This window comes from Epinephelus lanceolatus, chromosome 6, assembly GCF_041903045.1.
Source record: "Epinephelus lanceolatus isolate andai-2023 chromosome 6, ASM4190304v1, whole genome shotgun sequence".
NCBI lineage: Eukaryota > Metazoa > Chordata > Actinopteri > Perciformes > Serranidae > Epinephelus > Epinephelus lanceolatus.
In genome coordinates, this window is record NC_135739.1 from 29,903,287 (window position 1) to 29,931,198 (window position 27,912).

General features: G+C 41.5%; 2 protein-coding genes across 5 annotated transcripts in view; one reads left to right on the plus strand and one right to left on the minus strand.

The window, feature by feature from the left end:
• Positions 1-3,594: 3,594 nt before the first annotated feature.
• dnajc6 (DnaJ (Hsp40) homolog, subfamily C, member 6) overlaps positions 3,595-27,912 on the minus strand; it is a 51,386-nt gene continuing 27,068 nt past the window's right edge. For 2 of the 4 annotated variants that reach the window (XM_078168952.1, XM_033621831.2), the window contains 15 exons: positions 26,169-26,317; positions 23,472-23,594; positions 20,906-21,039; positions 19,994-20,188; positions 19,688-19,805; positions 17,793-17,872; positions 16,365-16,558; positions 13,528-13,899; positions 13,335-13,403; positions 12,640-12,741; positions 12,297-12,434; positions 11,878-12,210; positions 11,528-11,676; positions 10,889-11,065; positions 3,595-5,738 (listed from right to left, as the gene is read on the minus strand). In XM_078168952.1, coding sequence (XP_078025078.1) covers positions 5,637-5,738; positions 10,889-11,065; positions 11,528-11,676; positions 11,878-12,210; positions 12,297-12,434; positions 12,640-12,741; positions 13,335-13,403; positions 13,528-13,899; positions 16,365-16,558; positions 17,793-17,872; positions 19,688-19,805; positions 19,994-20,188; positions 20,906-21,039; positions 23,472-23,594; positions 26,169-26,317 — 2,435 coding nt within the window. In that variant the 3' untranslated portion in view covers positions 3,595-5,636. Of the gene's footprint in view, positions 5,739-10,888; positions 11,066-11,527; positions 11,677-11,877; positions 12,211-12,296; positions 12,435-12,639; positions 12,742-13,259; positions 13,404-13,527; positions 13,900-16,364; positions 16,559-17,792; positions 17,873-19,687; positions 19,806-19,993; positions 20,189-20,905; positions 21,040-23,471; positions 23,595-26,168; positions 26,318-27,912 lie in introns of all 4 variants that reach the window. The other 2 variants (XM_033621832.2, XM_033621830.2) reach the window with 1 other exon arrangement.
• On the plus strand, positions 6,646-8,483 carry LOC144463747 (endogenous retrovirus group 3 member 1 Env polyprotein-like). Its single transcript, XM_078169147.1, has one exon. The coding sequence runs from the start codon at positions 6,960-6,962 to the stop codon at positions 8,205-8,207; it is 1,248 nt and encodes a 415-aa protein (XP_078025273.1). The 5' UTR covers positions 6,646-6,959; the 3' UTR covers positions 8,208-8,483.

The following is a 27,912-nucleotide window of genomic DNA, read 5'->3' on the forward strand; positions in this document are numbered from 1 at the left end:
TATTATGAATGAAAATAAGACTTGACTGCTACCCTACAGTATTTATAGTAAAAAGAAAAGCTTCACATTTACCGCCTTCAACATTAAAGCAATGAGCACACCTCTCCGCCCTTCCACATGCCTACGTGGAAAGCCTAAGGCAGGGAGAGCACACCTATCTGCCCTTCCACATGCAAATGAGGAAAGCCTAAGGCAGAGAGTGCAAACCTCCCTGCCCTTCCATGCGCCTACATGGAAAGCCTAACTGTACGTTCAAACCAACAGCAACCAGAGCTTCCAAAACAGGGGAAGTCATCAATTTTCAATGTGAGCCTGGGGACTTGGGCGACTTGGGCGACTTGGGCGACCAAAGCAACTGGAGCGGTCTGGAGGGGAGTTAAAACTCATTTAACTTTATGGTAATGAGCTCTGACGCGGTTCGGTGGCAACCAATCGCAATGCTGACATGCTCTGATGAAGCAGGTCCCAGAGAACAAGCCATGTAACTTTGGTTCCTACAGCACACTTGCTCTGACAATGGATATCGAGAAGTTTATTACTTGCATTGGCGCCCACACAGTTCTTTATGATTTGTGTCGCTGTTCGGTTACAGAGACCAAAATAAAAAGAATGAGGCTTGGGGCCGCGTCGCAGAGGAAGTTGGTTGGTCTGGTGAGTTTTAAAGTGTGTAATGTTAGTAATGGAGGAGAGAATTGCAGGCTAATATTGTGACGTAGTATGCAAGTCTTCCTTGCTTGGTTTGAATGGGATGACATACGTTTTCTGTTTTCACTGACCAAACATAACTTGTAGGCCAACTATGAGCTTTTTGACTGGACAACAGCAATAGCAACTAGTCCGCTTTGCAGTTCCTATAAATTGACAAGCACGATCGAACGTTCAATGATTCACGTGATGAACGACTAGAGCAACCAAAGCTGCCTCAAATATTCTTGAGTCATGCTTTTTAGGCGTCCACGAGAGACTTTGCCTCTTTGGAAGCTTCTGGTTTGAACGTACAGTAAGGCAGGGAGAGCAGCAGCAACAGGACCCGGGAACAGAACAGAGCAGCATCAGTGACAAACAGAAATGACATTGATAAGTCAGACACAACATGAAAAGGAGGAGCTGGGGTGGAGGCAGGGTGCAAAGCAGCAGAGGAAGTAGCAACAGTAGGCAGGCCAGAGCAGTTTAAATAGGGCGCCCTGAATGAGATTCACCAATTGGTTGCATAGAAACAAATCATGCAATCTATCAGCTGACTCCCTTCCATCAATCAGCTGCTCCATCAGTTGATTGGGCTGTTTGAGATCAGCTGATGAAGCTGGGATGTGAGCTGAGCTTGACATAGTGTCCTGCCAGAACTAACGCTATGCTCAATTTGTACATTTCATACGCAGCATATCAACATTTCTAAAGTGAGTAGTTCAGATTACATGAACATGAGCTGAGGTCATCAGCAAGAGGATGCGATGATCAATGTCGTGACACCGAGGCACCTGCCAAGCAGCAGACACCAACAGACCATTGTTGCAGACCAACATTTTTCATCTTTAACGAGACGCTGGGACATTTCCAGCTGTGTTTGTGATGACCACACAGGGTATTTTAAGCCACAACAGAATTTTCCTAACCCTAACCAAGTATTCTTATGCCTAAGCCTAACCACAAGTCAACCACAACCTTGTCACAAAATACATATAATATGTACAAATTTAAAATATATGTAGTTTACAGGAACATAGGCTACAATGCCAAAAGCAAAATATGAACATAAATGTGTAAATGTGGTACTTTTGCTGTACTGGTACATTTACTTAAGCAAATGAGTACTTGTTCCACCAGTGAGGACAGTGCCCACATTATTTAAGACAGTGTGTTGTACGCTGCTGCCCTCTAGTGGTCAAAAAGTAGAAACACCAACAGACACATGAAACCTGATGAGTGCTGCTTTTTCTGTTTACTATTTATTTCTGTGCACTGCACTTGATCATTATGTACATCCTGTAATGGTAAACAGACCTGAAAAGGAACACATGAACAGAATTTTTACACAGCTTAGTAATACTTGAACAGCAGACAGGCAAACACATAACGTACAGCAGTCTGTATCCAAATCTGATCACTTCCATACAGACCACAACTTCAAACAACACACATCCATTGACTACAATATAGAGGTTAGCTTTTTAACATAGCCACAAGATTGCAGATAGAGAATCCAGTCAGCGAGGGAGCTTATGAGGGTTATTTCACATGTAGGTCCTTGGTGTAAATAGAGCACAGAAGCACACACTACACACTTCCTGTGTCTAAAAGGTCACCAAAGAAAGCAGTAGCCTCTTATTAACCAGAGTCCAGCGTTTTCAGTCGGAGACCCAGTGTCTTGTTCAGGGACCCATTACAGTCACCAGTCTCTGTATATGATCAACTCTGGGGCCCAAACCCAGATGAAGAAACAGCGCTTTATAGCAGTCATATTCTTTTTTTCATTATTCAGTCAACATCCTCAAGACGGATCAACAAACCGGGAATCCTGTGATAATGGAGTCTAACAAAGAGGAAGAAACATTATGATGGTTAACAAGGATTAAATACAACCAAATAAATGATCTAGTCCTTCATCTACATCTCCAAAACAGAGAGCATAAAAACTGTAATGCTGTTAAGATGAGTTCAAGAACGTTTAAAGGCAACAGAATAAAATAGCTCTAATAGGAGTTACAGTAGAGCTCTGCAGTTAGGAGGATATTATGGGTCAATCATATTTGGGTCTTGTTAAAACCTCACACCTTTGAAAATAACGAGAACTGCTTCAGTTTCCATTTAGTATAATTGCTGTTTTTGCATATGTTTGTCATTGGCCCATGGACTTCATCCCACGACCATGTGAAATACTTCTCACACAAGGAGACGATGTCCAGAGTCCCATCATTCAGAGAAACAATCACATCAGTCGAAATATTAGTGAAATTATACGTAGAGAACATTACATCGACAGTCATGTGTGTTTTACCTTGCTGTTGATATGTAAGTGTTAATTTGACTCATTCAGACATAAAGCTGCGTGATAATTATAAATCAAAGTGTCAGTGCCGTGACAGAAATGTCATACGTGTAAACAAATGACATAAAGTAATGACAAGACACCCCAGGTGAAAACAGATTTTTTTAATGCAGTGGCCAATTTTGAGATTTTGGGCTGTTTTGCATCTATAATGTGATTTGTCAGACTAGTGGGGGGAAAAAAATACAAATACACTTTCAGGTATTTATTTCAGTCCAGATTTCTATTCTGGAAATTTATGCAAAAAGCGAATGTACATCAGCAAAATTAAATTGTGTCATTTGCGTATTTAAACATTAAACTTAAAAAAAACTTGCAATACAAACATTAATTTTTTTATGTGTGTATGTATTCAACTTGGGAGTTTCATTTTTTTCCCCTAGTGTCTTAATTTGGTCTATAATTATATGGTATTTTACAATATTTATCTTTAAAGACTGTTTCCTCAAAAGTTTTTGCTCAAATTCTGAGCCAGAAATCTCAACTTCAGTAACACTTACATACACCAGACTTCTCAGATGTATTCCTGTCTATATTCTTAATGTTTTTATAGAGGGGTTTGTTCATATATTATTCATAGCCTGATTTATATAGCATTGTATTTCTTAAAAAACATGGCAAAAATGTTTTTTTTATGGCTGCTGACAGTGTTTTCTGATTTATGGAGTGATAAAGGATACATCCCAAATTCCCTCTGTTTATGCAATGTTCACATTTTTGTTTTGGAAATGCACGCAAATCAGCACATCTAAAAAAAACTTGTAAAAAAATAATGGTTTTACTGTAAGTTATCAACTGGCATGGTATCTGTTAGTTAATAAAAATTTTACCGTATTCACCCGGGGTGTCTCCGCTTAAAACATGTTGCAATCACTGAAAATGTTCTGATAACAGTGTTGTACTGACAGCAGATATATGTGGGATCTGAGTGGAATTTAGGAATCTGAGGTATGAAAAAGTGAGATACAGTGAAGTTCATTAATATCATCTTCTAAAAACATGTTCCACTCCTGTAAAATCAACCCACCACTCTCTCTGCATTGTACGGAGTTTGTGGGGCAAACAGAAATGTCAGATGAGCAGCACTGCAGTGTTTGAGCACCTGACTGCCACTTCTGTAGTTTGGAAAAAATAATGTTACACACACACAGAAAAAGTGACATAGTCTTACAAATGATTCTCGTATTTTGCTAGCATGTCAGCCTGTTAATGAGTTAAACATAATGGCCCAAAAATCCCAAACATGTCCTTCACATACATTAGCAGATGACACGTGCAGTTCTTTTAAACCATAAATAACGCAGCAGGTCTGACACACACTCACACACAAAACAAAAAAAAAAGAAGCAGATAAACAAAAATGAGCGAATAAATAAATAACAACAATGGCTTTCCTTTCAAAGCTGCACCGAGTGAAGTTTGTGCTTTCGCGGAGCTCCCTTGCAAAAATACATGCTATTGTATGAGTGAATGTGCATGAGGCCTCGAGGTGCTTCATGTATGGAACTGTACATGTGCTAATCGTAAAATACAGTATACAATCCTCAGTTCCCCACAAGCTTGGAAACACTCAAGGCTTGATTACATCAGACACACCAATGAGTGCAACACCTTTTTGTTAATCTGTCATATGAAAACTGAAGTCGGGGAGTGAAACTGTAGCCGCCCTCTGACCTGTGTTTCTAGTGTGGAGCCCCATAATTTTCATTTTCAGTTATCCTCAGCAGGCTAAATAAATAAGGCTAATGGAGAAGGGCGCCAACCAGTAATCACAATCTTTTTCAAAAGCAGTAATAGCAGTTGCTTTCATCCTCTTTGCACTTACATAACATTTTCTAAATTAGATAGGTCGTTAATTCGTCCCTCCAAACAGCCTGTTTTGATCAGAAGACAGGTTTGTCAGTGAAAAACATACAGTAACTTGATGCTGCTGCTCTTTCCCATACTTCTAAGGACATTCAACTGCATGAAAAACTGTGGATTTGATATGACCAAACTGATCCTGGATCCAATTCTCACACAAAGTACAACAGGATGTTTTGTGGGTAAAATGGCTTGATTGCTTGTTAAATGCTTACTTGTGCCTTACAGACTATCTGGCGCCCTGAATCCTTTATTTAGAGCAGTCTGTTAAAATGCTTGTTCAGTTCACTCCCTGATGTGTTTTTCTCTTATCTCGTGTCTCCGCCGTCTCTTTTGACCCGTCTCCTCTGAATCAAGCGTTTCTTTTGTTACTCTAGACGTCCCGGTGACTCTGCTTTGATTGGTGGGTTGGTATCAGGGCTAAGGACACTCAACAAGGAAGGACATTGTTGCACCACATACATACGGTACATTTGAGCTACGGGGAGTCTTTTGTTCAGTCGCACTGTTAGTCGCTGTTGTTCTTTTGCCATCTTTGCAGATCAACTGGATGTTCTGTGTTTGTGTGTGGCGAGAAGAGAAGTACGGGTCGAAGCACAGGTATAAAGGCAGATGTCATAGGGTGCAGCTGGAGTATGTTAACCGGAAGTGGTGACACATTTTTTAGGATTAGATGACAGAATCAGGAGGAGCGTCCTCTCCTCGCTCACTTCCTCTCACTATTCATTCAGTAGAGCGGTTTTTGTCCTTGGCTTTCAAATTCTGACCAGGCGTCATTGAGTTCCATGAAAATCATCTTGGCATATTGTTCATAGGGCTGTCCTGTTGCCTGTGAGAAGAGAAAAGAGAAAAGGCAGTTAAACCCACTGGAAAAACCCCTGAATGAGTGATGCAAGGCAAGCGTTTTAGATCTGGACTGTAGCCATGAAAAGTGCTCTTAAAATGCAAGAGCTGCAAAATATCAAGCCATGTGTGATTCGATGTGGATCTATCGCTGCAGTAAAAATAAAAAAACACACAACTTCTTGACATATACGCGCACAATATTAATGCATTCACACCCAGGTGATGAACCATTGGGGAAAAAAGTAGGAAATTAGAAATTAAAGAACTAAAAAACCCTAAATACTCAATTATTTTACTCAATTTAATTCAATTAGAAATTCAAAGTTTTGCACAATAACAGATATTCATCCTCAAAACGCTGTCCCTGACACATTCTGGTCTGTTCATCAACAAAAAAGACTATGTAGTTCAGATTTATTTTTATTCATTTATTTATCACTCTCGTATTGTGTCTCTATTTTAAGTCTTTTGTTGCTTTTGTTATAAAGCTTCTAAGTCCATTGCACGAACAAGTTTGTATGTTCTAAATTTCCCATTACCAATAACCAATATCTGTGTGAGTGTTGAAGTACAGTACGTGCTTGCATCTTTGTGTGTACACATTTACTGTGCAGTATAGGTGTATACGTCCTTAAATGCATTTACTTGCTGTTGTCCAAAATACATGTTTTTGTGGGCTGATGCAACCGAATCATATCTGAGAAAAAGCAGCCTCTAAGTCTGCCCTGTTTTGATAATATAAATCCTGCCGTCTTGTAATGATTGATCAGTGTGTACTGATCTTGTGATTGACTCACCAGACCCTTGTGATTGGGTATATTTTGGGTTGTGCCTATGCTCTTGTTCTGATAAAAGAGAAGGGACGAATAGAGGATGACGGTCTTATATTTTCTCCTTGCATGCATGCTAAACCCACTGAGTACTGAGACAGAAAAGACTGCGCTAAACCTGAAACCACAGGTAAGGACATTTTACCAGCTGCTGTTATGAGCAGCTGGTATTCAGCTGGCTGTTGTTTCCTTTTGTAAAAAAAAACAGTGAGAAACCTAGGTTTGCTTTGCCTTAGGTCATTCTTTGTGCACTCTATGTATTCACAGGTCCAAACTGCCTTCCAGACCCCTGATGTTATCACTGAGGTTCAGCTAAAGCCTTGTGAATCTCAGCTGCGAAGAGACGGAGCCAGATTCTGTGACACACTGCAACAATGCCCCTGATCCTGAACCTTCTAACACTGATCTTGGTGCGGTGCACCGTGGGAGCTCTGCAGGTCATGAAAGCACCGGATGTAAGAACAGATGATATCAATACTTTTCTGACTATTGCGTGGCAAGTAGCCGGCCACATAAGCCCAAATTCCAGCTGTTATGTGTGTGGCCTAATGCCCTACACAGCTGCAGATGGTTTACCTCTGATGGCCGTACCTATCTCTGACTGTGACACCTGCCAGCTGTTGCGTATTCCTTTGTCTCAGTCTTATACTCGAAACGATTGTTCCAGTCTCTCCAAAATGAGACCACTAAACTGTTCCAGAGGACATTCAAACTGCGACAAATGTTTAAAAACCCCCAAACCTGTTCCCATACTGCTCACGCCTCAGAAGTTCCCTTGGTGTCTCGAGAATGACGGCAAGACACCTGTTGGAGAATCAGACTGCCTGCATACATTCAAATGGAACACTAAACAAACCAATACTGAATTTAAATCTCTAGATTCTGGACCTCATCAGTGTTTGGAAGCAGCAGGGCCGGCTCGCTTCATTGCTTTGGCTCACCGCACTGCGAGCTGCTCCATCTCCTCTCCTGTAGGAATGTACTGGGTATGTGGAAACCTTGCATACCCGCATCTTCCTGTGGATTACAAAGGATGCTGCGGCTTGGCGTACGTCATCCCAGCTATGAGAGTAACTAACTACCTGCCCCGGAAGCCTCCTCCTAAACGGGTAAGACGTGGCACTTCGGACATCTTTGGGACTCATAAGCAATCACCCTTCAAGAACATAGTTGGTCCCCTCCTTCCTTTCTATGGAGTTATGTCTGCGTTGGATCAAATCGCAGATCTGTCTAATGCAATAGAAGTCATAGCTAATGAAACCAGTAGGGCTCTCTTACTTCTGTCGAGTGAACTCGCCTCTGTCCGACTTCTGGCTTTACAAAACAGAGCAGCTTTGGATTTTCTTTTAGCAGCCCAAGGAGGAACTTGTTCTGTTATTGGTTCTGAATGTTGTACCTTTGTGCCTGATTACAATGCTACCATTAATGATATCGTTAACCACCTTCTTGGTACGGCTAACTCTATTCACCAGGATAGTAGCTCTTTATTTGATTGGTTCAAACCTAATTTTGGTTCACTGGGTTATCGCATTGTTGAAGGGTTAATTGTTTTGGCCGTTTTCATTGTAATATTGTCTTTCTTTATATCATGTATGAAAAAGATAATCTTCAGTTTAAAATAAAACAAGTCTTGATTCTTTGGCACGAGCATGTCTCTTAAATTACAGTAAAACTGTAACAATGTGCTTTAAAACACACTTTCAGTAGCAAGTAGCCCAGTTCATGTGGACTTGGCTTGGGAACCAGTGGGTCGCCAATTCAAGTCCCTACACAGACCAAGTCAGGAGTGTGGACTGGCAGCTGAAGAGGTGTCAGTTCTCCTTCTTGGCACACAAAGTGCCCTTGAGCAGAGGTCCAAACCCCCTCCAGAGTGCCTTACTTTTGCTGACCCTGCGCTAGCCTTCTCAAATGTCAATGTGTGGTGTGTGTAAAAGGAGGAATATGCAAAAAGATACATTTTAACAGCCTTGTGTGAAGTGCCTTTTGTAAAATATGTGTTGATTGAAGGATAAAGATATTTAACTTCATGCTTCATGACTTTGCCCCAGTCAACATTTGTATCTGAGGCCCATGTGGGTAGTAAATGGGTTGACAAACGGGCCTCATATGAGACTGTCCATGTCTTCCATGGGCCCCACATGGTTATGCTTGGGCTACCTAGGTGCCAAGTGGGTATAGGCCCAAAATGGGCATCTTACCTGGGGCCCACTTGAGTAAACCCACCCATGTGGGCAATTCGAATGGGGCCAACATGTAACCCATGAGCAGTCCCATATAGCGCCCATTTTCAGCCTGTATACTACCCACATGGGCCCCACATACAAATGTTGGCTGGGTTATATAAACCTGACTTGGAACAGATGACATGTTTTCGAGGTCTGCTACATTACCTATGTTTGGGGTCTCAGCTATAAAACACAAATATAGTGGATTTTCATCTGCTGACAGAACTTTTTGCAGCAGACTGCCCCTCTGTTATTGAAGTCCTGGAACAGTTTGTTCATATGAGACGTCTAAAGACGTCCCTCTCTGGACCTAATTATAATGATTATATAATGACTTTATTTGTACAGCACTTATCTGAACAAGGGTACAAAGTGTTTCACAAAGTGCATGAAAAATAAAAATAATAATTAATAATAATAATAATAATAATTAAATAAAATAATGTTAAGAGCTAAGAAAAATAGTGTGCAGAGGCAAAACAGAACAAAAAGAAATAAAACAAAAAAGTTACAAATCAGGCATTAAAAAGACAAACTTTCCTATAAAAATACATTTTACGCAATGATTTAAAAATGGGTAATGTGCTAGAAAGCCTCATCTCCTCAGGCAGAGAATTCCAGAGCCTCAGGGCCCTGATAACAAAGCCACCTTTGATTACAAGCCTTGATCTGGGGACAACTAGTGAGGCAAGGCTTGAAGATCTCAGGTCACAACTTGGGGCTTAGGGAGTTTGAAGCTCAGCAGAGCATGTGAGCGGAGCGGAGCGGGGAGCGGGAGGATTTTGTGTTGAGCGAGGAGCGGCTATTTTTTTAAAAGCTGGAGCGGAGCCTTATCTCTCGCTCCAATTTCGCTCCGGTCGCTCATGCCCCACCCAGAATGCATCTTTGCACCTGCGCACACCCACACTATTTTCTTTCAAAACTATGGAGTTTACTGTGTACTTCAGAAAAGAAACTGAGAAGTCCCTAACTGCGGGGAGAGGCGAGAGGGCTTCGGAGGTCGGCCGCTTAACCTGGTCCGTCTCCTCTACACTTGGACTTATTTCCACCCTGCCAGCGGTACCGTGTAGAACGGTCCCTAACTGTGGGGAGAGGCGAGAGGGCTTCCCCGGAGAATCAACCAAGCTCATGTTTTATTGGTGCTGTAGCATTGTTCCGACCTCTCATTAGTCCGACGTCCCGTTGTTCCGATATGTGATTATTACTGTATTTGTGTACCATAGACTATCAGTAACGCAACAAAAGCAGGCTACTGGTTGAGATACAAGTGTCAAAGAGAGAAGAGAATGAAACACCATAACCTCCTGTTATTAACTCTGGGGTCCAGGTTGTGTGGGGAGCTCTCCGCGGTGCTGAACGGCTCCCAACGGGCATATTTCTGCCTTGATGGCGCACCGCGACCGGCTCTGGGTCAGCTGGTAAAGGCTTGAGGCGAAGCAGGCTCACGGCTTATGTGTTTGCCACTTTCTTTTTCATTTTAACCCACACCATGATCTTTTCCTAACCCCTAACCAAGCGGTTTTTGTGCCTAAACCTAACCGGACCTTAACCACAGGGCATCATGATGATTTCGGAACAACGGGACTTCGGAACAATGAGTTTAATATGGTCGGACCAATGGGCTGTCGGAAAAATGGGCAGCCCCCGTTTTATTTGTGAATAGAAGATTACAGGTTAGGGTAACACGCGCAGTTTTTTTGAGCGGAGTGGCTAACAAAAGGGCTGCATAGTAAATATATGACGTCAAAACATTGAATGTTTCCTTATTTGTGAGTAATAACACTTTTTTATGGCCACTTCTGTATCCCATGCCTACAAAGCCCAGTGAGTTTTAACAATAAAAAATATATTTGGTAGGGAAAACTGAATTAATTTGCAGTTATTCTTACTGTTTTTACACACAGAGCAGTTGTGTCAAAGAATGAGGAAAGAAAGCCAATGTCAGCAGAGCATGATATTAATTAACCAAGGAGAACTAGTTTGTTGTAGGGAGAGGCCTTGTTTTATCTCCCTTCATGCACACAGGCAAAAATTCTCACTTCATTGTTATCATTAAGTCCATCAGTTATCTGTCTCACCTTATCTGGGTGGACAACCAGAACAGCTTTGCGGTAGACCTTCTTGACCTGTTCTGGAGTAACCAGGTCAGCCATGCCCACAGGCTTCCAGCGCGTCTCTCCCTCCCACAGCACAGTATGCATGGTGGACAGCAGAGCACGGATGTTACGCTCCTTCCCCTCGATCCAGTCCAGAATCTGGGTCACAAAACAGGAGAGGGAGAGGAGGTGGGGGGGACCATTAGCCAGTTATTCTGAACAATTATTAGCAGCAATGCTCTCAGTGATTTCTGGCTCTGGTGAAATCTTTTTAAACCGAGTAATTAGAAGTACCAAAGTTTGGTCATGGGAGACCTACATTGGTCGCTTCATTCGTTCTGGAAAAAAAACAGAAAGGCTTTAGACGTCAAAGGGTTTGGAGTACACTATGCTACTTTTAGGAATCACTGAAGTGCTTCTATTGTGCTACACTGGGTAAACAAATAACAAAATCCCAGTGAGCTGATGTCAAAGTGTAATTCTACCCAGATGTGGGGATGCAAGAGTCATGGGACTTCATGGCGTTTCTCACAGAAACTTCAACAGCAAATGAAAAACCACAAACCACTCCTTCACTTCATCAGATGCTACTCAATATCACATCAGAACAAAATCCCCTGCCTTTATTTTCTCAGGGTCCATCTCTTTGGCCATTTCCTCTTTCCTCATCTCTGCTATAGTCCTGGGCCCCTTCCTCTCTTTGGTCCCTGCAAAGCCCTGACCAGACAGCAGGTCATCAAAGTTGGCGTGCGTGGCTTTGGGCTTAGAACCTGGTGGAGAGGGATGCAAACACAAAGAGAGAAAATAGTCTTTTAAAATATATTTTAAGCAGGTGTTAAGTATTAAAACTACCTCTCTGCTATCTATTATGTAATTATGCCATGCCTACAAGAATTGAACAAATTCACAACCTGACCATAACATTTGCATCATTAACAGACATCAAATCTAATCCAACATCTCCCACTCACCCATGCTAGCCTGTGCTTTGCCCCCTGCGCTGGGCGAGCCCCCTCCCATCGCAGAGAAGCTGACATTGTAGTTGGGTCGGTTCTGGGGCGATGTGTGAGGCATGGCGGTGTGGCTGGGGCTGGGCTTTGGCTGCGGGGTAGGGCCCTGTCCTTGGGGTTGCCATCCTCCACCGCCTCCAGCACCTGGTTGCCACGAGGGAAAGCCTGCTCCTGTGTGGGGCTGCCACCCTTCTCCGTGCTGGGGAGATGGAGGAGGTCGCGATGGGGAGCCCATGGGGGGGAGGGTGGGGCCAGTTCCAGTAGGAGTGGTGGGTTTGCTGGAGAAGCCAGAACCTTGATTGAGAGGACAAAGATGATGAGATAAAGTGAAAATAGCAAAGAATCAGATCATGTGCTTCAGATAATTTCTGGAGACTGACCTCCAAGGCTTCCCCCGAGGTTGCCTATATCAGCAAACGGGTCCAGGGTGTTTGGCTTGGTTTGGTGGGTGGGGGTGCTGTGGACCGAGCCTGTGGGGCTAGTAGTAGCTGACCGACTACCCATACCAAGGCCTCCTCCTGGATTAATCAACAAACAATGCATTTATTTCTACGCCCTATATTTTACAGTTCTTTTGGTCTTCAGCATTCAAATCTACAGGCTTCCACTATTGTGAATACACACAAAAGTGTTACGCCCCCTTTCTGATGAACAAATTAAATGAAAATTCAGTGCTGTTCATGTCTATGCAAGCATGTGTAAGTTTGTGTTAGTAATCTCTACCTGTACTTGTAGTAGCAGGTCTGTTCCAGTCCCATCCCCCCTTTGCGTTTTGCTGCTGAATGTTGACGGTTGGGGTGGTGGGCGGCACAGGGGAACTCCGGCCTATTCAAGCACATGAAGGTTTGTCACAGACTGAGCACACAGTGAATGGGAACTGAGCAGCATGAACCCACACAGCCAGAGTCTAATGAGAAGAGTTAGATGTCTAAATAGATCTAGTTGTTAGTTCTTGTTAGTTCTCTCTACGCAATACTGATCAGACAGGCTGCAAATACTCATCATACATCATGCAAACCCATTTGTTTCCAAACACACAGCAGACAGCAATGGATATAAAGCAAACACTTGCAAAGCCAGTGTATGAGTAAGCAATGAGTAGAGCAAATAAAAGGAAAAGGAAATTCAAATATAGTGCAGTGTAATGAATCTTGAGGGAAAAAGAAGTCTTAAAAGCCTAGACTAGAGTTGATGTGCAGAGACAATCACGGTGCATGTTTAGTGTGAGGGTTTAGCAGCTGACTTGCAGGTACGGTTCAAGGTGCCTTACCCAGATGTGGACTCTTTTACTACACTCAAGATGCTGTGAACGTGTGCAGCGGAGCAGCAGAGGCATGCCTTACCCAAGCTTGTAGGCTGCAGTGTGGGTGATGGAGAGCGAGCAGCATGCAGGAAAGGGTCTGGCTGCCCCACGTTACCTGGTCCAAGGAATGAGCCCATCACGTCCTGAGGCTTGGGCATGGGACCGGTCCCAAAGGGATCAAACACTGAGGGAAACAAACACACCCACCGCTGTTATTGTTCTACTCTAGGAAATTATACGCTAAACACAGCACTTTTAAAAAGTTATTTCATTTTATTTTCTTCACTGATTCAAACTTGGGCTCTCACCTGTTGGCGCAGGAGAGGGACATGGTGAGGCAGTGTTTGGGACTACTTTATGTGGTGTGGACTGGGCAGATGACGCCCCACTTGTTGGCTGAGGTGGGCCCCCGAACAAGTCCCCTAGGAGGTCAGTGGTTGTGGCAGCAGCAGACGGGGGCTGAGGTGAGGGACGGCTGATCGCCTCCCCATCGAGGCCAAGAAGATCCACTTCCTCAGCGGGCGCAGGGGCGTCGGCCATCGGAGCAGGGGGGTCGGGCTTCTGGGGGGCCGCGCTGGCGTTGCTTCGCTGGCTGGAGAGAGAGAGCATCTCATCATCTGAGGGCTCGCTCTCCTCGCCGTGGCCCCGACCATCTGGACCTCCATGGGGCCGGCTTGGCTCTGCGACAGGATGACATAAAGATAAAAGGAAAGAGGTAGAGAAAGAAAGAGACACAGGAAACATGCAGTGAATTAGAAAATGAGACAGAGGCATGCAAAGTTGTAAAGAGGAAATTGATTGGGGCAAAGCAGACAGAGATGCAGAGAACAATGGAGGGAACAATGGACAGCTACATAGGTCATCTCTGCTACAAGCACCAGCTTTTCTCCTGATTCTCTGCTCGGTGTGATAAAACACACTAAGCTGCACACTTAGCAGATTTCCACTGGTAGCTGCTTTTAGCTACACTAATTGGGGGAGATCATTCTAAAACAACACAATAAATCTTAATTTACAGTCCAATAAATACACAGTATGCTTTTAAAGAAAGGATGTGATGTACAGCATTGCTATAAACTTCAGCTAGTATTAATACAGAGCAATATTTCACTTTGGTAGAACATGTTTAATTTGCACCACTTACAGCTCCACTGTTTTTGCTATTATCACTGGGATTGGGTGTTTTTACCCAGTTCTCCATATTTCTGTGGAAACAGGGAACATACACACTGGTGTGCTGCTGTAGGGTATTAGGGGATATGTGTAATTAATTAATTCAGGTCCCCAGATGATTGGTATTTATGCCAGAGACAGATTAAAATCATCTACCAAAATGATATATCACTGCATAACAAGGATGGGTTCATTTCAATTCAATCAATACAGATCTGAAAATGGAAACAGCAAAGTGGTTTTCCAATAACAGAAGATGTATTTATCAATAGGATCAATGCTCTCTGTACATTATGAGGAGAGTATGATTGAACTGAACCAAGCCCTGGTTAACTAATGTCACTGTACTGCACAGTTTATCTAACAGGTCTGCGGTCTCCTCTACTGTCTTACCCTCCAGATCCAATCCCTCCATCTCATCTTGCAGGAACAAAAATGACAGTTCATTAGTGTGTTTGTGTGTCTGCAATGTATGTGAACAGTGTTTTGCATATACTGTATATTTCTACCTATTCATCAGTGATCTACTGCAATTGGTTGTGCATAAAAAATTGCAGTGTTGGGAAGGTTACTTTTGAAATGTAATAGGTTAAACATTACTATAGTTACCATATTAAAAATTTATCAAGTATTTCACTATTTAAATTACTTCATCAGAGATATGTAACTTATTACATTTGACTACTTTTTGATTGCTTTTGTATAAACTGGGCGTTACAGCTGAAAAATGTCTGGGAATAAACAAAGCCAAAAGAAGGCATTCATGCACGGCAAAAAGATGCAAAGCAAAAGAATGAATGTTTTATTCTATATTTTAGTAACTGTACTTTAATATATTTTTTTCTCAGTAACTGTAACTAATTACACGTATTTGTAATTACATGCAACTAGTTAAATATTACAACTTACTCTCCAGCACTAGAAATGTGTGTATGAGAGTGTACATGCATGATGAATTTGGTAGTGTGTGTATGTATTTGTATTTGTTCTTTGAGACTGATGACTGTCTTACAAGTCTTTTTTCTTAAGCATAAGCTTAGATTAGGGTTATGAGTTCAGGGTTACTTGAGGTTTATGATTAGTTCTAAGTAAAGCTAAATAGTTAGCTGTTAAAGCTGTTGAATTTACATCACATTCAGGTTGGGAGGTGCTAACAAGTTAAGACAGAAAAAAAATGTCCCAATACTGTGTATAACATTATGTATGGTTTACTGTTCACTGAAATATACAAACATTTTTATTTCAAAATTACACACTGAAGATGTTTTAGAATTAAATCACTGCCAATCAAGCCGAGGTATTTTGCTAGCAGCTGGCTAGTTTGTAGCTAGCTGGTCCTGCTAGCTTTTGTTTCTAACTTAGCTACTGCTGCCGATGTAGTAAGTTTTAACTTTTGACATTTTTTGTCACTTACAGGTCCAGTGTGTAAGATTTAGGGTGAAATACTGACAGAAATGGAATATGACATAACAAGTATTCTTTAGTTTCTTTTGTGTATAATCACCTGAAAAGAATCCTTGTGTGTTTGTTACCTTACAACGAGCTGAACAATGAACAGGAGACACATACACACACTAACGAGGAGAAGTTTCAGCTGGTTACAATCCTTACCACTAGATGCCACTACAGCCCCCTCACTCTTACACACTGTACCTTTAGAGACTTCACAGTTACTTTCTGTTTTATCTTTGTGTAAATGACATGCATTTAGTAGCCAGTATGGTAGACCTAATGTAATTTATCCATGGACAGAAAAGCCAGGGATCATTTTTAGGCTTTTCAGAAAGTCTAATGAAAGAGAAAATCACACAAAAGCTAATGAGTCACAAATTATAGCACAGAGCCTCCCACCTCAAGTGTGAGTGAGTGTGTGTACAGTATGTTATGGTTTAAAAATATGTGTGCAGTCTACATTGGCAGAGGCAATCTGTGTGTGTCATGTTTGTCCCCGGTGTACCCATCCCCACAGTACCAGCAATAGCCAGCGCGTCCTGATGCTCCTGGTGGCAGGAGAAGAGAACATTGGGACTGAGGTCTTTACAGGGGAACTGCTCCCACGGGGGCGTCAGGTCTTTTTGCTTGTCCACCCCCTCCACCTCAATGTCCAGTACCACATGGAAGAGCTGGGGATACTTCTCGGGAGAGTCACAAGCATCCAGCTCTGGTCTGAGAGGAGAAATAGCATGAATGGGAAAGAAAATGTATGTTGAGTTATAGTGTGAGTGGGAAAACAGACTGCAATCAGCAGGGTTTGTTTTTCTGCTGTAAGGCAAAGCAAGTTTATTTATATAGCATATTTCAGCAACAAAGCAATTCAAAGTGTTTTACATAAAGCATCAAAAGCATTGAGACAAAGTGCAAAAGAAATATATTATAAAAGAACATTTAATACAAATAGAAATGCCATTAAAGAGCTAGAAAATAGAAAATAAAAACAAGCTAAAATATGCCAAGACACATATAAAATACAAGAGTAAAAGTTACAGTGCAGTGTAAGAAATGAATAAACACTGATTAAATAAAAAATAGCGACTAAAAGAAATGTTGCACATAAAAACTAACCGCTGCTTCCTCATGTTTAGTCTTGACTCTGAGGACACAAAGCAGACCTGTCTCAGAAGACTTGAGAGGTCTGGATGGTTCATAGTGTAGCAGAAAGTTAGTTCAGTCAGGACCACTTTAGTCAAAGAAAACTTTATTTCCATTTGCAGTGTTATATTTGGCAGTATGGCTCTGTTCTGGGGCCTCTCTGCCTTTCCTAGTCCTACACAGAAAGCCTCTTCCATGTGCCTATGTGGAAAGCCTAAGGCGGAGAGAGCACACCTCTCTGCCCTTCCATGCACTTATGTGGAAAGCCTTAAGGCAGGGAGAGCACACGTCTCTGCCCTTCCACGTGCAAACGAGGAAAGCCTGAGTCAGAGAGAGCTAACCTCCCTGCCCTTCCATGCGCCTATATGGAAGAGCAGCAGCAAAGACCCCCCGGGAACAGAGCCAGGATCAATGACAAACAGAAATGACAATGATAAGTCAGTGACAGCATGAAAAGGAGGAGCTGGGGTGGAAGCTAGTTGCAAAGCAGCTTGCAGAGGAAGCAGCAACAGTAGGCAGGCCAGAGCAGTTTAAATAGGGTGCCCTGAATGAAATTCGCCAGTTGGTTGCATAGAAAGGAATAATGTGATCTATCAGCTGACTCCCTTCCATCAATCAGCTGCTCCATTAGTTGATTTGGCTGTTTGAGATCAGCTGATGTAGCTGAGATGTGAGCTGAGCTTGATATCGTGTCCTGTCTGAACTAACACTATGTTCAATAAATGTATTTTGGCGCTAAACCATTCAGTGCTTCATTAACCAAGGGTAGTATTCAATAATACAAGTGATTAAATAAAAGAAATGTCCTTACTTGTTAAACTTTAACATGGTGGTGCCAGGAGCAATGAAGCCAGTATGGAACTGGATCTGAAAGATCTGAGTGTTGGACACCTGACAACAATCAAAAAAAAAAAAGGTTTTCATGTGATATTTCAGTGTGTCCTAACAAACTGCATCAACAATAACATGTATTGTACTCGCTAACTGGCTATAACTATCCTAACTGTAAGCACAACGTTCTGTTGGACTACAAGATGTTCATTAACAGAGAAAGTACATGCTGCTTTGGCATCCCTCAGAACTCTATTTTCATGGATTTGCATTCATTCCTATGTCAACATTTTGCTTTGAGATATGGGGAGCCTGCTCAATAGGTAGTAGTCAGTGAGTCAGCACTTTAACCCATTTACCTGAATGGATTTATAAATGAAAAAGAAGGTGAACTGCTGAGTTCTGCTGTAAAGGCCAGTTTGATTTTTGTAGCTTCTTACTAGGAAGCCTTGACCTTCTGTAAACGTTGTGGGTGCAGGCACATGAACTTCTCCAATGCAGTTTATTTTTCTTTTCTAACGCTGAAATACGGTGATACCAGAACAACTGAGGACAACTACAGGGACATATAAACAACCAAAAGAGTTGGAGACATACTTAAAAATAAAGACCAAGTATCCACATTTACAATGCAATTAAAACCTATACAGAAAATGTGTCAGGGCGTACACCTTTAAACAAACATATCAGCAAATATGCTGTTGGAAGTAAAATTATTTGATAACCAGAAGACACCATGGCCAAAACTAGACCCCGGTTGTTTAGTGTTAACTGTGTATAAAAAGTCTAGTGTTTCTACCAGTGCTGCTGTTTGAGCAAAGCCACATATTTCCATAAACTGCACATGTAAAGAAATTAAAAACCTGTCTCCAACATGTCCCTTCTTGCTCCTTTTTTACCACCTGTGGATTTGTGTTAGGACTTAAGATATTCAAATAAGTTGCAGCCACATCCTGAAATTGATGACTGAGTTTAATGTGATCTTGTGCCAACATGATTTTTCCAGATTTATCACTGTCCAACATCTTTTTCTCATCAAGCTTGATTGAAATGTTGACTTTATCAGTACACAGACATGGTTTGTAGCTTAGTCCCTCAACGGTAAAAATATTTGGTAACACTTTACTTGAAGGTATCTACATAAGGGTGACATGACACTGTCATAACTATGACATGACACTGTCATGAACCTGTCATAAACATTATGTACATGTCATAAACATTTATGACTGCTGTCATTAAGTGTCATTTGGTTTTTGTAATGACAAGTTGACATTGTTTGGGTTGTCTTGATTATGTCAACTTGACATTAATTAAAGTGACATTACCAGAAGTTGTCTTTGTCATGACAAGTTGACATTAAATTTGTTTGGGGTGTCTTTATAATGACAACTTGACATTAACCAGGATGACATAACCAGAAGATGTCTTTGTCATAACAATAATAATCATTATGTCAACTTGTCATAAACACAAAACGAGGTGCATTTCTTGTTAATGTCAAGTTGTTATGACAAAGACATCTTCTGGTTATGTCATCCTGGTTAATGTCAAGTTGTCATTATAAGGACATCCCAAACTAATTTAATGTCAACTTGTCATGACAAAGACAACTTCTGGTAATGTCACTTTAATTAATGTCAAGTTGTCATAATCAGGACAACCCAAACAATGTCAACTTGTCATTACAAAAACCAAATGACACTTAATGACAGCAGTCATAAACGTTTATGCCATGTACATAATGTTCATGACAGGTTCATGACTGTGTCATGTCATAGTTATGACACTGTCATGTCACTCTTATGTAGATACCTTCAAGTAAAGTGTTACCAAAGATTTTGTAGGATACAGGACAGAAAACATGAAGTTTACCTTGGCCTGCAGACGTCCTCCGATGGTCGACCTCATGTGGTAGACTGAAACGACCACGTCTCCTTGCACACTCACACCCAGGGAGAACGCTACCTTCCCCTCTTGGACCCTGTGCTCTCTGGACATGTGGAGTGTGTAGGTGGAGAAACATGGGAGGAAACATGGAGGAAAGAATAAATGGAGGATAACATTGCAGAAGGAGAGCATGGGAGTGGAGAAAAGCATTAAGTGTTTCAGACCCTTTGATCATACTGTCATATTCATCATATACTGCTTAAAATCTGGAGGCTTAGACATTTCCCCTACCTCATCCTTTCATACTCCTGTGCAGTGGTGAAGATCTTTGTCTCCCCGATGAGGACGTCGCAGAAGGGCCGACAGCCGCTGCGCTGCTTGTTGAAGCAGGGGACCGGACTCATGGTGAGACCCTTGATCATCAAGGGTTTGGAGTGGGGTAGACTGGGCTTCTCAGATACCATGCTACACACATAGCCTATGTACCTGTATGAAGAGGAGGAAAGATAATCGCTCTTATCCTGTTTTAGTTTGTGTATATGAAAAGGATGATGTTATTGCTGCCATTTCCATAAACTCTTAGTCAATTTCCACTAAAACTCTGACTCATGAAGGAGATCTTGTTAGATGCTCTAACAAGGACTGATAAATCATACAGCTGCTGGCTGGCAGGGTCATAAAATGTCCATCCTTGAGGGGCTGCCAGAGGAAAATGAGAATTGGCTGCACTATTTATGTTTTGTTTAGTCTATCACCTACAACAGCAAATGTTCTGAAATTATGACATTTTGCTAGAATAATAAAAAAAACAAATGAATTGTCTTCTACAGGAGATGATAAGGGAATAAACATGGCTAATGGTGGAACCCGCTGATGATGAGAATGTGTTTCTAACCTCATCAAATCAGTAGGAATCCAGTTTTTCAGTGAAAAGCAATCTCCCATATTTCTGCCTGACTTTTATTTTGTTCTCATGTTAGCTCTGGCAACTTTATTAGATGGTTAACAACGGAATTCAACCGCAGAGGGAAACACAGAAAAGGAGATAGTGTTACAGACGCCGCCACCCAAATTGAAGTCTGCACGTTTGGTGTGTAACTACAGCAGAGGCCATTTTCCCGTCCTTTCTTTCCTCCTCACTTCCCCTTTTCTCTTTCTTCCCCTCCATCACTCACAGACACACAAAAGTCCAGGGTTACAAACCTGCGATGTGAAGGCCAGAGGCCGGAACCTGGTCTCTTGGCGCTGAGCAGCTGCATGGCAGGAACCGGGTTGTTGAAGAGGTGGCAGAAGCAGAACATGGCACAAACCAAAACACCCGAGGGAGCACGACCATCCTGAAAAAACACACAGCAGCAGATAGACACTGATGAAATGCTGGGAAACTATTATATTCTAAAGCTTGAATAATATACTTGTTGGTTCTGTCTGCCATGCAAGTACGCAAGTGTGAATATGTATAGATTAAGCCTCTGAAAACACTAAATCAAACTTTGTGAATGGATGCTGTAACTCCAGCTTTAAGATGAAATGTTTAAGTGATAGTTCAGATTTTTTGAAGTAGTGTAGTATGGAGTGTTATTCCCAATCAGTATATTACATAGAGTAGATGTCAGTCCGCTGAGAATGTATTTTAGTCCCTTAAAAAAAACACCTAAAAAAATCTATAACAGTTTAAGTGTATATTGAGAGCATTTTCACCGCTTTACCTTCCCGTCAAACAGCCTGTTCAGTTCCCTATCTATGCTCTCGTCAAGCCACCAGGCTCCATTGATAAAAACAGTGGTTTTAGCTCACTGAACACAGGAGCTGCTGGTTTACCACTGCTTCAATCAATTAGTCAGCTTGTGTTATTGTGTGAATTGGGTCAATCTGAATTAACCCTTTTAAATGCCAAAGTCACACAATAACACAAACAAAATAACTGATTGAGGCAGCAGTAGACCAGCAGCTCCTGTGTTCCGCAGTGTTAAATCACTGTTTTTCTCAATGGAGTCTGGCTTAGAAGAGAGCAACACAGCAGCATCAGTTCCCCGCTGGGAAATCATTCACTGACGGCAAGGTAAAGCAGTGAAAATGTTCTAAATATAGCAAACAGTTCAACTCATATTGCTTTTTTTTTTAGGTTGGACTTATTTTCGGTGGCTAAAATACAATTTGTTGCCACCCCCATCCAAAAATGTAGATTGCTTAGCTTCCATGTCCATACTCCAACCTGCTTCTCTAAACTGGGGGTGTGCCAATCGACATCTACTGCACGTTATACACTGACTATAGATAAGTACCAAATGCAACCCCATTGCAAAATATCTGAGCTATCCCTTTAAAGAAGCCAGACGCTACCCAGCTTACTGTAAGTCATAGCTCAAATTTTTTATGTAAATTTTTTTTTGCTCACTGAATGAATGAATTTCCTGTTATAAATTTACTCAGAGTTCATTTCAGGTTACAGGGAGACAAACATTCTTGTGATCTGAAGCAGAGAAACTCTTCGAGAGGAACCGTTTGCTGGAGGTTATGCAAAATGGAGAAGTTGCCAAGCCACAGCCAAACCACAGTAACTTGGCAATAACATGCTCCGCACACATGCCAGTGTACAGTGTGTCTGACACTGAATTAAAACAGGAACGCCTGTTTCACCCAATACTCCAGTAGTGATTATGTTGCAAAACATTTGTATGTAGGGTTTGAGCTGTGCTTGAAGTATGACACAATCAACGCTTTAATGGGTCATCATTGGCGTACTTTAGGTGTAGCTGGTTGCTGAGAAAACTTTGAATTTTCCAAACTGAAAATACATATATGTTGGCACAAAGACAACTGAATCTACCTCTTAAATATCTTTTTTTACCAAACACAGACACCTAAATAAGAGACTTCAGAATACATACAACTTCATGACCTACATACTGAAACATGACTCACATCCACAATTTAACTGACTTTGAACCTCCAAGGTTCCAAGGCTTTTCAATGCAAAGACCAAAAACTGAAAAACAGGTGGAGAAACTGAGAAAACTGACAGAAACTAAGCAGAAACAACGAGAGCTGTCTGACAAGCTGTGTTTTACTGCATTTTAAATCAAAACAAGGCAGACCAACATTGCCACATCCAGTATTGGCAACAGTGAGAGGAGAGGAAGAGCAGAGAAATAGGAAAGAGGCTAAAAGTGCGGTTTGCTTCTCTTGTTACGATTCCTTGTCGGTGTGGTTTTGTAGCCTTCGTTTGTTGCAAAGCGGGAGGATCACCTTGCAAGTTTTGTTTTTACCCATAGAGGAGAAAAAAGGCTGACGGTTTTGTTATATGATCACTTAATAGTCGTCTTTTTCCAACTGTAATCACCATGTTTGACACCATTAAAACCTGTTTTCCCCATGAAGTTTAAGTAAAGATGTTATGATCAGGGCTTTCTCAAAGTTTCTCAAAAGCACTTATTTGATGCAACAGCCAAGATGACAAATCACTCTGAGTATGGTTAAATTTGTCCTTTGGCAGCATCTGTCCAGTGCAGTGCATAAACTTAAAAGTGGATCAATTAAACTCCAAAAACTTGGCGTTGTGTTGTGGAACAATCAAAACAGGCCCCTACACATTAACCGTCCCTTCACTCCATGGTGAACTCAATAAAATATGGCAATGTATAAGGTCAGCAGTGCAAAAGCAAGGACATCTTTTTGTATTAGCTTTAAGAATCCAGTCAATCAATGCAAGATAAATGGAGGATAGAAATGGATATGATAATGGTACTGTATGTGAGCGTCTTCTTACCGAGCAGGTGATGACACACACATTCTTGGGATTCTGTTTGAGCCAGTTGTGCATGTTCTTACACACAGCGAACAGGTTGTGGAGGCTGGGAGCCTGGCGGGAAGGCCAATTGCATTCTGAAACCTGGAAAGGAGTTAGTGCAGGAGAGAGAAGGAATGAAGAAACAAGGGAGAGACATAGAAACAGAAAGTCCCAGACAGAGAGGAGGACCTCCTCTCTGTCCCCCGCCCATCCACGAAAAAAGACATAAAACCAGGAGGGGAGTAGAAAGGAGAGGTAGAGGTTAGCAACAGCACTGCAGCAGCAGAGCCACACAACACACCAGTTGCCATGATGAGTCATCTGCTAGAGATACAGCGACCTCCACAAACAGACAGGGAGCCATCTTGGCCACATTAACTCCACAGCTTGACTCCGCAGCTTTCCTGGATGTTTCTACCAGAGGGTGGCAGTCTTTTATCTATACAGATCCCACATGTGCCTCCCACTCGGATCCAGCTGTGCAAAAGTGCTGAGTGACATGAGCCAAAGACTCCATGCAGAGATTAGTCATAACTATAAAGATGGAATAAGATAGAATAAACTGAGTATTCATATTCAAATCCAGTTTTTTAAATGTTATTTAGCTGGGACACTTAGATTTGTGAACCACAGGTTAGATCTTTTATTTCGAGACATCCCTGGTCACAAGTGGTTGCTGCTTTAGTGAAACATGTAAAAGATGCATCTTGAATCACTGCTGTGTTACAATAGCAACAACAAAAGGCTTATTATCTATGCAAAAATATACTCCTTTATGTTGCTGTATCACTCAAGAACACCTGCAAATCCTAAAATGTCATTCCAGCAAAATCACAGTCTATCTTTAAAGCATGAAAGGTAGTACTATATGGGACAACTTGGCTCAGTTAAGCCTCTTTTCTGAGACTATAATATGACAGGGTTTCACTTGACTCCAGTCTGTGAGTCTATGCACAGATCCAGTACCATGCAATTTATTAATAAACTTTAAAGTAGTTAACACCCAAGAAAATGTCATGTTCACTGGTAATCGATTCTTCCTCTTCTTCATCACTCTGAAACAGCAACCTACAGAACAAGTTGCACTGTGCAGCCACTGGCATGTACTGTTTTAGAGCAGCAAAGAAGAACTCATTCATTCATTTTCCGTAACTGCTTATCCTGTTAGGGGTCGCAAGAGCACGGGAGTCTGTCCCAGCTGACATTGGATGAGAGGCGGGGTACACCCTGGACAGGTCGCCAGACTATCACAGGGCTGACACATAGAGACAGACAACCACTCACACTCACATTCACACCTACGGGCAATTTAGAGTCACCAATTAACCTGCATGTCTTCGGAAGCCGGTACCCGGAGGAAACCCACGCCAATACGAGGAGACCATGCAGACTACAGATGCGCAAGTTTTGGTGTTGAAATCAGGAAGGAAAACATTGTACTGAACATCTCTAGACCCTGATCATCCATCCCCTTCCTTCTGGACCCATGTGCAGAAAGACCCATGTTAGCACAAGCTTCATTCCTACAGCCATGCAAGCTTTAAATGAGTAACCTCCTCTTTAGTGACAAGAAATCCAGATTGTGGTGTGAAGAGAGTATTCTTTGTCTAATTGTGTATGTCGTACTTGTTTGTGCTATGTATACACCTACGGTAGAAAAGAATTTTCTCCTTCAGAACAAATGCTAAACTAGCTAACTGAATTTTGGCCACATGGGGATAGCAGAAACAAGCTGTAAACTGTCACAGCACAATATGACATATTATTATCTTTTATACCGATATTAAAATTAGCATTCATTTAGAGTTTTGCATGCCTAACAGCCGTAAAAACAACCATGACAAAATATTTCTTAAAAAGTTGATGTTACCAATATCAGTATCAGCTAATATAATATAATGGTACTAATATACCAATACATTAAGTTGATACAACCAAGTTGTAAACAAAAAGTTGCCTTAATACTCATTCAGCACAAACAAGGCAACGTTCTAATTCATTTGGAGTTGTGTTTCTGGCCAACTGATGAATATAAGCCCAACATTACTTTTCCTTTTAGCCTTTTCTTATCTCCACCAACTCTAAATATCTGACTCTTTAGCTGCTAAATACTCTGCTACATTTACAAGCTTGTTGCTAACTTTGTCCATTTGCTGTTTGGTGATGGACAGGTAGCGTACAGCAGGTTTATCACAGCTTTATTGGGGCATCTAAAAAAATCCTCGACACTGATTGATGACAGCAGTAAGGGGTGTACCAGACCTTAACTTACAGGTTGTAAAAGTAATACAACAAAAAATATGCTAAAATGCTCTGTCATGGTGGGAATTGCAGAGTCGAGTGATACTTCTCTGGGGGCTTTGTCACCACAACTTTGCTGGACACTTATTGTAGCTTAAATGACAAGGAAGTGTGTCTTGGGAATGACCGTCCCAATTCAGGAAATCTAATTAGAGGCTCCTTCCATAGTTTATGAGCAGATGTAGCAACAGGCCCCACTTAAAACGCTGGCAGACCAAAAATAGCCATCAAACTGTAAGTAAGTCCTCATATCTCACTCTAGTGTTGCCATAATCCAGGGAGAGAAAATGCTGCAGCAACCACTAATAACTAGGCACAAACTAATAAATCTGTAATGGCTTCATCTGTGGCTTCATAAGGCAGTGTCACACTCACCCTGTTGGAGAATTTGGCGCCGCGGTAGTTGCGCTGTGACAGATTGAAGACAGTGTAGTGGTCGGCATGGCGGCTGTCAAGGAAGGAGCGAATGTCCTCTATGTGATTCTGGTAGCCAATCTGCACTGACTCCGCCGGGTAGGTCATGACTGAAAATAAAATTCATAATTCGGGTTGTTTTCAGGAGTTTCCTGTACTGTTGGTGCAGATGTTTAAATACACAGTATATACGACATGTTCACACCCTGACAGTGTCCTCCATCTTTTGTCCTTCTCTACAGTTATTCTACCATAAGTGAACTGAGAACTGAAATGTGGAGAGGAGGTCCACATTAAAGCATGACTATTGGCAGCCACACACAAAGCATCATGGGACAGAAGCCCTCAGGTGACAAATGTCCAGCTGACGATGTTCTTTACAGGACACACCGCTGCTTTTCACTCATGAGCATGTCACGCTGGAAGCAATTGGAAAATGAGAGATGAGGACAGAGAGAAAGCTGAGGGTGCAGATGTCTGTTTATCTGCCTACATTAACCCTGATTGTCTTTTATCATGCAGATATAACACACTGTTATTTTCTCATCCACATTTTAAGTTAAAAGTCCTGGAAAGCTATTTCCCTAATCAGCATTGATCAGGATTCAGCAACATCTGAATTTTAATCTAGTGATAGTTGTTGGGTTGTTTGGCCACTGTCAATTAAATCTGATCATAACAAACACACATAGTTCTAAAGAAAGCTCATTAACTGAGGTTTTGGGGGTTACATTCTTCATAAAAAATACCTTAACACATTTTTTAAACTTCATTGTTGCTTATTTAGTCAAGGATATCTTTTCAAATGTTACAGAGCATCACTTAAAGGAACAGTGTGTAAGATTTCGGGGGATTTTGTAGCATTTAGCAGTGAAGATTGCAGAGTGCAACCACCTGAAACTTTACCTGTTAGAAATCCTTCAGCGTTCATTGTTTAGGAAGGTTTTTCTAGGAGCCAAATTATCCGCAGAGGTCTCTTCCTCTCCAAAACAAACAGACCAGGTGATTAAAACTGGAATCAAGCAGTTTCACATTACCAATCATTGTTTCTCTGATGCTGTTTGGCATGTTGGAGACAAGCCACTAGCCTAGCACCTGCTTATGTTTGCTAACCTTTTTTCTCTGACAACTAAAGATCCAGACGTTTAGAAGGCATTTACCGGGAGCCAAATTATCCACAGACACCTCTTCCTATCCAAAATAAATGCAAAATAAATGGACCCTGTGATTTAAACCGGTAAAAACACTAAAGACAGCAGTTTCACCTAAAAAAAAAAAATCAGTTTTTCTGACACTCATCACAAAGGGACCTCTAATTGCGGTGGTCAACGTGAAAACACAAACATGAAAATGGCCTTATCTAGAGCCAGTGTTTGGTTTGTATGTTCTGGGATATTCTAAAAACACGAATATGCAACATGGCAATCTCAATAGAAGAGGACCCGCTCAGTATGTAGTTAGAAACAGATCATTCTAAGGTAACAAAAAAAAAAAAAAACAATTCTATTTTCAGGTGGTTATACACTAATGACTTATTATATAATATTTCATTTTTGCCAGTATATCCCCCTAAATGCTACACACCAGACCTTAAGGATTTGAAACTAACTTTTCATGGGCTTTAAATTGCTACTTTTTTTGGGTGGCACTGAGTTATTATTTCTAGTGACAGTGTTAGAATGCAGCTCACATATGCACACAAGGT